A 9,475-nucleotide genomic window follows, 5' to 3' on the forward strand; every position below is an offset into this window, starting at 1 on the left:
GCAGGAGTCAAGTGATAAGACATGTACCTCGTGGAGATGCATAGTCGGATAGCCTCTTAAAACCATAGCAGAATCATTGGAAGAGGAGTTAAAGCTTTTTTGAACATTTTTTGGAATGGTAGAGTTATGGATCAATGTTGAGACTGGAAGAAAATATATAACAAGGCAAAAATTGTTTACCCAAAAATGTCATCTTTTCGGAAACTTTTTGAATCCTCATCCTACAAGAGGATCTAGGCAGCGTAAGCTTCCATCCCCAGGCCCTCCATTAAAACTAGGCCCAGAACAGCCACATGCACTGGTGCAACCTGCCTGCCGTCACGTCTCCACTACCGAGCCGCCTATCATCAACAATGATGACATCGAAGCCACATTCACTCTTCTCTCAAGAAGCCATTATCATTGTCTCTATCTGAAAATTCTTCCTCTTCCCTACATGTACAGCTCACTATTCCGATCAAAATAAAAGAAACAAAAACGATCAACGTTCATGCCAATTGCCGGGGGTGCGCCTCTTCCACCGCTTCAAGACATGAACACAACCTGCCGCCGTGAAGAGCCCAAACGCAGCCATGGCTAATATCGCTGCATTGCTCAGATTCCGGTAGTACCCCCCCTGATGAACAAAAACAAATTGATCACCTTAAATGAACAAGGGAGAAAGAAGAACCAGACAGAGTTTTTACTTACTTGAATGAGGATGAACAGTATGGCGGCATTAGCAGGGGCCAGAGAGAAGCTGATCATGCCTGCCCGGAGCTCGTTTAGGACCAACCTGCGCCAGTTCAGACCCGTACCCACATCAGATCTGCCTCTAAATCCAAACCAGACAGAGAAGGGACCTACGCACTCCTTAGCCGCGCTAGAGACGGAAGGATCATCCCACAGCAGGCATGGAACCCGCAGAACAATGCAACCAAGACCCCAATCTCCTGTAAAAGCAACAGAGATTCACCAAATACTCGTGAGCTTTTCAATTTCTTCATGGGTTTTTTTCTTTTCGTCACTGATCAGATCTGGTAGTCGTAGGCAGCCATGGTCAGAGAGAGACCAGCGGCAACAAATGACAGAGAGAGATAATCTTCTAGCGGGATGAAATATCCAGGGCCAGAAATCCAGGGAAAAACGGTGCTCCCCAACATTCTTGATCCCAGAAAGTAGGGATATATCAAAGATATATTCACATCTCTTCCGTGAGCGTGCACAAAATTGAGGAAATTTTGATGAAACAAAAAAGAAGCTAGAATGAAAGGCACGCCCATTCATCATCATACCATCACTGTCAGCGCCCAGAGCATCCAGAATACAGAAACAGCGAAATGAAGGCAGCCCTGGGCAGCCGACTAGCCATATATGTTTATCTGGAGCAACAACAAGCATAAAATCAAACATGCTGAACAGACAATAGAGGCAAAGCAAAGGTTTTTTCACTAATACCCTTTAGCATGGTCGTGGAGAAGGAACAACGGTACTCCCTGAGAGAGAAGAGTTTGTGGTCATGCCAATTCTTCCTGATGTATAAGGCGCATATCACAGACAAGCGCGCAGGGGGAGCGGAAGGGAAGAACAAGCCGCTCTCAATATCGTCTTTCCAAACGGCAGAGGATCCCCAATCTTATCAAGATCCAAAGAACTAGCCCGCGCTCTTCCTCTTATCCTCCCCGCGGGGAAGATCCGCCGCCAAATCTTCCCCGCCAGCTTCTCGATCGATCGCGTCCCACCCCATATCAATCTTCGATCGATCATTAATATAGTATTTTTTAACTATTATTCTGCGAAACTATATCCCGCGGTGGGAGGAACGATGAAAAATGAGAAAAAATGTAGTTATTCAGAAAGAAAAAACGTATTTTCCGATAATCGCAGATTTTCAAATTTCCCGCCACCGGACCTCCGAAGTAGGAGGAGAAGTCTGTTCCGAAGAAATGTACGACGGGAGAAATCTACGACATTCCTTAACAGTCGTCTCCACTACAAATATCGGCGATGGCGAGGGCGATGAGGAGGAGGATGGCAGCGAGGGAGAGAATGGAGAACGGGAGAGGACCGCTGGTTTGCCCTTATTGTCACCAAGTGTTCCCTTCGAACATGGCGCGGAACGGTCATATGCGGTGGTGCACTGTCGAGCGCCGCGGAAACGCCGCCGAGGCCGAGGCCGCCGCAGCACTCGTCCTCCTTCACCATCAAATCCCCGAGAAGGAACCCGCGGCCGCGCACCTCCTCCTGCTCTTCGGAAGCGGGACGGATCGGACCTCTTAGATCGAAAAATTGTGCTCTACTGATTATTTTTTCTCCGATGTGAGCAATAAAACGAGTATCCACCTTGTCGGAAGAAGGGAATCCTGTTGATAGAAGGAAAAACGTAGGAAAAGCAGTCGATTTGATGGATCTCTTGATGCTCCTTGCAGTGCAGGAATCATCACGGTGGAGTAAATTCGGAGTTTGTTTCTCTATCTAATGCGTACTTTCTATCGTTCTCTGGTGTTTTTTTCTCAAACAGATTGCATAGTGCATTCTTGCCGCTCGGATCTTCCAGATAATCCGAGATATGTCCCGAGAAGATGAACGATCGAGGATGGGAGAAGCAGAGAGGACAAGAAAGGAAATCAAGAAGGACTAGATTGAAGAAATAACTCCAGCCAAAGAGTATATCCATTGATGAAATCAGTACAGTTTTTGAATCTGGGTGATGATCCTTTGTAAGTTATTACTTAATCTTTGAGTGATTATAGAAGTCGGCGTTCCTGATGTTTCTTCTCCTCCTTAATTGTCCCCTGCTTCTCCTCCTCGTGCTCATCATCATGATCTCTCTTCCTCCATCTCTCTCTATCTCTCTCTCTCTCTCTCTCTCTCTCTCTCTCTCTCTCTCTCTCTCTCTTTTCTTCTATCTCGCGCGCTCTCGTTCCCTCCATCTCTCTCTCCACGCCCATCTCTTTCCCTCTCTATCGTCCCTTACATTTCCCTCTATGTCCATCTCTCTCTCTTTCCCTCCATCTTGCGTTCTCTTTCTCTCTCTACCTCTATGTCTTTCTCTCTCTTCCCCTACATCTCTCTCTGTCTTTCTCTCTCTTTACCTCCATCTCGCGTTCTCTTTCTCTCTCCACCTCTATGTCTTTCTCTCTCTTTCCGTCCATCTCGCGTTCTCTTTCTCTCTCCACCACTATGTCTTTCTCTCTCTTTCCGTCCATCTCGCGTTCTCTTTCTCTCTCTACCTCTGTGTCTTTCTCTCTCTTTCCCTCCAACTCGGGTTCTCTTTCCCTCTCTACCGCTATGTCTTTCTCTCTCTTTCCTCCAGCTTGCGTTCTCTCTCTCTACCTCTACGTCTTTCTCTCTTTTCCTCCGTCACTGTCTCTCTCTCTCTCTTATCTCTCTTAAAACACGGGATTTTGCACAGAGCGTGGATATCGCCGATGAAACCGAGATAGAATCACTGAAATAAGAGTTAACAACATTATTGATAGAATCATGGAATGAAGGCAAGACTGGAAGAATAAAAAATAAATAAAATATAAGGAATATTATTTTCCCTATATCGTATATTCAGCGTCTTTTCGGGGCCGTTACGAAATTCGCGATATGATCATAGATTCATTGGTTACTTTTTTTCCTTTGTAAAAAGTCAATTTTTGTTATCGTAAAAGATATTAGTTCACTTTTTATCGGGGACACTGAGAAGCAAGTGCTGATGATCAGTGCAAAAACGAAGAATCGTGAGCAAAGTGGGTCCTAGAAGTATTCTCCCTTTATCCATCTTTTCATCCCTCTCCGTTTTTATTTTGCTCTCTCTCTCTCTCTCTCTCTCTCGCTCTCGCTCTCTCTGTCTCTCTCTCTCTCTCTCCCTCTCCCCCCTTTTCTCTTCTCTCCCTTCCTCCCTCTCCTCTCTCTCTCTCTCCCTCTCTCTCTCCCTCCCTCTCCTCTCTCTTTCTCTCCCTCTCTCTCTTCCTCCCTCTCCTCTCTCTCTCTTTCTCTCTCTCTCTCTCTCTCTCTCTCTCTCTCTCTCTCTCTCTCTCTCTCTCTCCCTCTTTTCCCTTCCTCGTTCTCTGTCTCCCTCCCTCCTCTCTGTCTCTCTATCTCTCCCATCCTCTCTCCCTCCCTCCTCTCTGTCTCTCTATCTCTCTCTTCCTCTCCTCCCTTCCTCTCTATCTCTTTTGCTGTCCCTTCCTCCCTCTCTCTCCCTCTCTCCCTCTCTCCCTCCCCCCCTCTCTCCCTCCCCCCCCCCCTCTCTCTCTCCTTCCCTCCCTCGTTCTCTCTCTCCCTCCCTCCCCATTCTCTCTCTCCCTCCCTCCCCATTCTCTCTCTCTCCCTCCCTGATGGGGGGGGACCATCCTGCCTTAAGTAGTTATCTTCCTGTTTTTTTTCTGTTTGTTTGTTTGTTGTTAGTTTGCTGTTTGTTTGTTTGATTTCCTAGTTTGGGCCCCTTAATTTCCCATATAAAAAGGGAAGGATGCCCATTGTAATGAAGAACGAAGAGCCAAGTGAAATTGAAAGTGATTTTCAAAAATGTAGTCTTTGAATTTTCTTGTCATTTTTAGAAGAGTTTTTGAGAGTTTTTAGTGTATTTTTTGAGTTGGCCAAATTTACGAAATTGCCCTCAAGAAAGGGGCAGTAGGGCTTCTGCTCGTCGACCTCGCCGGAGCTCCGCCGCCTACTTCGCCGGAGCTGCCATTTCCGCCCCTTAGGCTGCTACGGGATCTCCTCGGCCATCTCCAATGGGGACTTCAGCCTCCTCGCCGTCCTCGGCCACCCCTCGGCCGATTCCGGCCACCGCTGGCCGCCAAGCTGAGGCCTCCCAGCCGAAGGTTTCTGGTGTTAAGGACTCTCCGTCACCTGGCTCCCTCGACGACCAAGCTCCTCCGCCAGGTGGCACACCGGACGGCCCAACGTCAGCCGATGCTTCTAGAAGGATGACGTCATGCCAATCCGCCGCCGTATCCGCCCGCCACCTCGAGCCCAGCGTGCCGCCCTCTCGGGCCACGCCGACATGATTACACTTCATTAATTCTGCTTCAACTCTCATCTTCTCTAACTCTACAAATAGCGCTAATCTGTATCTCAAACACAAGCTGTCTTCTTCTCTCTTTATCCATTCTCATCCCATTGAATATATTACTTTCTTAGTTGTTTCTTCCTCTTCCTAGCTCGAAACTTTATCATGGTATCAGAGCCAAAGTCGGAGTTCATCTCCGATGCCAGTCTTGGAAGAGAAGATTGTTTGTCGGACAGGTTGGATAGCTCACCATCGGCACGAAGTCATCAGCGCATCGGACCTGCAAGAATCTGAGCAGCACTTATGCCGACCGTGAAGCTCAACAAGGATAACTACATCATCTGGAAAACCCAGGTTATACCAACTCTCAGATCTCATCGTTTGCTTTCTCATATCCTGGAGGAACCACCCACACGAGCCTCTGACCCTGAGGACGAGTGGTGGTATTACGACCAACATGTGTTGGCTTTTCTATTACTGTCCATGACAGAAGCAGTCATCGGCTGCGTAACAGAAGCGACAACAACGAAGATCGCATGGGACATTCTCGCCAAGGATTTCGCATCTTCAGCAGAAGCTCGCGTCCAGGAGCTGCTCGGAAAGCTCCACACTCAAACCAAAGGGAATTTGAGTCTAGAAGAGTATATATCTCAGGTTCGCACCCTGAGTAGTGCATTGTCTGCCGCCGGAGAAAAGGTCGATCAAAAGACACTGGTCCTTGCATCGGGGATTGGGCGCACCATACGCACCCGTCATCACCACCGTGCGAGCATCAACAGAAGCTATGTCATTCGAAACTATGATCTCGCATCTCCGCGACCACGAAGCGATGCTGAATCGCCATCTCCTCAACAAGGAACCGGCCGAGCTTCCTGCCACGGCCAATCTCGCTCAGTCTAACTCTAGCAACGATACGTCGAACAAAGGTAAGAATAAATACACTAACCGCAATAGGAACAATGCTGGCAGGGGCAGAGGATGAAACCCACACAACGGAGGAAATCGACCACCGCCACGGTGCCGGATATGTTCGCGCACTGGTCATAGAGCACTGGAGTGCTACGATCGATTTAACCAGTCGTACGTTCCACAAGATCCCAGGCCACCCCATACGCAGTGTCCGTCGTTCGACAACTGAAGCAATTACAGCCGACCTCCCTCCATGCACGATCCATTCTGTCAAGCACCACAAGCCCACAGTACGAGATCATCCGTTGCACCCTCTGCCTTCTGGTACCCAAACAGCGGGGTGACGCACCACGTGACCTCCAACTCAAGTCTCATGGCTGACCCACAAGTCTACTCCGGAAACGACAAGATTTACATCGGCGACGGGTCAGGTTTGCCTACTCGTCACTCAGGCCATTCCGTTCTCTCCTCAACAGCACGTCCATTAACCCTTAACCAAATTCTTCATGTTCCTAATATTACTAGAAATCTTCTCTCTGTTAGAAAACTTGCCGAAGATAATAATGTTTATTTTGAATTTCACCCGCATCATTGTTTTGTTAAGGACATAACCACCGGACAGGTTCTGCTCACGGGTCGCACTGAAGGCAGCCTGTACCAATTGACGCCCGCAAGCTCACCCTCAGCCCTTCTGCACGAGCGCACTCTAGCAGAAGTTTGGCACCATCGCCTTGGTCACCCCTCCGTTCGCATCTTACAACATACAATTCGACGTTTTGGTCCTCCCACAACTCATCTCTCTCGTCCCTCTATCTGCTCTTCTTGTGCTACCTCCAAAAAGCATCGGCTTCCATTTTTATATTCTCACCTTCGTAGTCGAAAACCTTTGCAATTGGTTCATTCTGACCTATGGGGACCTTCCCCCGTCTCCTCTCATCTCAATTTCTCTTATTACGTAATTTTTATTGACGACTATAGCCGTTACACATGGTTTTATCCTTTGAAATTAAAAAGCGACGTCTTTGGAATGTTCCTTCATTTTCAATCTCTAGTCGAAAGACAATTTTCCTCCAAAATTGTCAGTTTTCAGTCCGACTGGGGCGACGAATTTCAAAGCCTCCGCACTCATCTTCAGCAAAGCGGCATCCACCACCGGATCTCTTGCCCTCACACGCTCCAACAAAACGGTGCGGCCGAGCGCAAGCACCGCCATATCATCGAAACTGCACTCTCCTTGCTCAGTCACGCCAATCTCCCACAAAAATCTTGGGATGAGGCTGCAGCGACGGCAACCTTTCTTATCAACCGCATGCCGTCACCCAGCCTCGGGCACAAATCTCCCTATGAGCTTCTTCACAAAGCTAAGCCCTCTCTTTCTTCTCTTAAATCTTTCGGTTGTCTCTACTTCCCTTATCTTCGTCCGTATGCAGCTCACAAACTAGCACCGCGCTCCGAACGCTGCATCTTCTTAGGGTACAGCCCTCATCATAACGGTTATCGCTGCCTCTCTCTCCTCTCTGGTAAGTTGTTCATTTCCCCCGACGTCATTTTCTCCGAATCCTCCTTTCCAGGCATTCCTGCCCCCCTCTCCTCCACTCCCGCCACCGATCCTGGTCCCATCCTCGCCCCATTGCCTCTTTTCTCGTCGACCCCGTTCCCCCACCGACCCATACCCTCCCCAAACCAAAATCGTTCCTCCCCCTCTCTTGCATTCGTTCCACCCAACGTCTCACCTCCCTCTCCGTCCTCAACCTCCCCTGATGCTGCCATGCCCCCTCGCCCACTACGCTCCCTCCGCCATATCTACGCCCGCACAATGCCTCTCGACTCTCCCTGCGTCAACCTTACCACCTCCCCTGTCGAACCATCCTCCTTCCGTGCCGCCGCGGCCGATCTCGCTTGGCGCGCTGCCATGCGCGCTGAGTACGACGCTCTTCTTCGCATTTCTACCTGGACTCTTGTCCCCCCTCCGCGAAACGCTCGTATCCTTGGCTGCAAGTGGGTCTTCCATCTCAAGCTTCGTCCCGACAGCTCCGTTGACCGTCACAAGGCTCGTCTCGTCGCCCAAGGATTTCGCCAACAGGCCGGCGTTGACTTCGTTGACTCCTTCAGCCCTGTGGTCAAAATCACGACAATTCGTCTTCTCCTCGCCATTGCGGTCTCCCAGCGATGGTGTATTCACCAACTCGACGTCAGCAACGCATTCCTCCACGGCGACCTCACGAAAACCTTATATATGCGGCAACCTCCAGGTTTCACTCATCCTACTTTGACCTCGCATGTGTGTCTTCTTCGAAAATCCCTTTACGGTTTAAAACAAGCTCGGGTGCACGTGGTTTTTAAAACTCTCCACTTATCTTCTTTCTCTTGGTTTTTCAAATTCTTGCACCGACACTTCTCTTTTTTTTAAAATTACTTCTACTTATCGACTTTATCTTCTCATCTATGTTGATGACTTTCTAGTCATCGGTTCTCACTCTTCCGCTGTTACGTTTTTCCTTCGCTCTCTCATGCAACGTTTTCCCATTCGTGACCTTGGTCCTGCTCGCACTTTTCTCGGCATTCAACTTCTCCCTCACCCTGATGGTCTCGTTCTCTCCCAGTCTCAATATCTCTCTACCCTTCTTCGCTGTGCCAATATGAGTGATTGCAACGCCACCGTCACTCTCGCCCCCGTTTCTTCTTGCCCGGTCTCCGCCCCACCGTGCGATGCAGCGCTTTATCGTCGCATCGTAGGCAGCCTGCAATATCTTACAGTCACCCGGCCCGATATTTGTTTCGCTGTAAATAAGGCTTGCCAACACATGCATCAGCCCCAACCGCATCACTGGAAAGCTGTTAAACACCTCCTTCGGAACCTGAAAGGCACCTCCGATCTTGGTTTATTCTACACTCGTCACACTATCTCCTCCTTAACTTTATTTAGTGATGCAGATTGGGCAGGGGACTCCTCAGACCTCCGCTCGACCAGCGGCTATCTCATTTATTTTGGCGCCAACCTTATTTCTTGGAGCTCCAAGAAACAATCCACCGTATCCCACTCCAGCACTGAAGCGGAATACAAATCGAAGGCTAATGTTACTAGTAAATTTATTTGGCTTAAATCTCTCTTGTAGGAACTTTGTCTTCCTTTCCAGAGCCCTCCCACTCTTTGGTGCGACAACCTCGGCGCTACCTACCTTGCTAAAAATCCAGTTTTCCATGCCCGCATGAAGCATGTCGAAATTGATTTTCACTTCGTTCGCGAGCAAGTCGCGGCCAACCATCTCCACATCGCTTTTCTCTCCAGTCGCTCCCAGCTGGCTGATCTTCTCAACAAGAGCCTGCCCAAACAGCCGTTTCTCACCCTTCGGTCCAAGCTCAACCTCTGCTCGACGCTGAGCTTGCGGGGGTGTGTTAAGGACTCTCCACCACCTGGCTCCCTCGATGACCAAGCTCCTCCGCCAGGTGGCACACCGGACGGCCCAATGTCAGCCGATGCTTCTAGAAGGATGACGTCATGCCAATCCGCTGCTGTATTCGCCCGCCACCTCGAGCCCAGCGTGCCGCCCTCTCGGGCCACGCCGACATGATTACACT

At 49.4% G+C, this 9,475-nt stretch overlaps 1 protein-coding gene across 2 annotated transcripts; it reads right to left on the reverse strand.

Annotated features, from left to right (window-relative positions):
* Positions 1 to 380: 380 nt before the first annotated feature.
* On the reverse strand, positions 381 to 1,301 carry LOC144710485 (uncharacterized). 2 transcript variants are annotated; one of them, XR_013583301.1, is made up of 3 exons: positions 851 to 1,301; positions 691 to 775; positions 381 to 616 (listed from the first exon to the last, which is right to left on the reverse strand). XR_013583301.1 is itself a non-coding variant. In XM_078584280.1 (3 exons), exons 1-3 carry the CDS (start codon positions 984 to 986, stop codon positions 482 to 484), a joined length of 360 nt encoding a protein of 119 aa, XP_078440406.1. In that variant the 5' UTR covers positions 987 to 1,301; the 3' UTR covers positions 381 to 481. The 2 variants fall into 2 exon arrangements, 1 of the variants encoding a protein (XP_078440406.1); XM_078584280.1 differs by having other exon boundaries at positions 847 to 1,301.
* Between the last annotated feature and the right edge of the window lie 8,174 nt (positions 1,302 to 9,475).

Source organism: Wolffia australiana, chromosome 12, assembly GCF_029677425.1.
Source record: "Wolffia australiana isolate 7733 chromosome 12, ASM2967742v1".
Taxonomy (NCBI): domain Eukaryota; kingdom Viridiplantae; phylum Streptophyta; class Magnoliopsida; order Alismatales; family Araceae; genus Wolffia; species Wolffia australiana.

What these genes read in the sequence shown, in the direction of transcription:
- LOC144710485 (XM_078584280.1), bottom strand. Translation starts at nt 986, where the DNA reads ATGAAGAAATTGAAAAGCTCACGAGTATTTGGTGAATCTCTGTTGCTT. An exon ending in CTAGCGCGGCTAAGGAGTGC is followed by an intron (nt 776 to 846) that starts GTAGGTCCCTTC and finishes GAACTGGCGCAG; the next exon opens with GTTGGTCCTAAACGAGCTCC. An exon ending in TACTGTTCATCCTCATTCAA is followed by an intron (nt 617 to 690) that starts GTAAGTAAAAAC and finishes TTTGTTCATCAG; the next exon opens with GGGGGGTACTACCGGAATCT.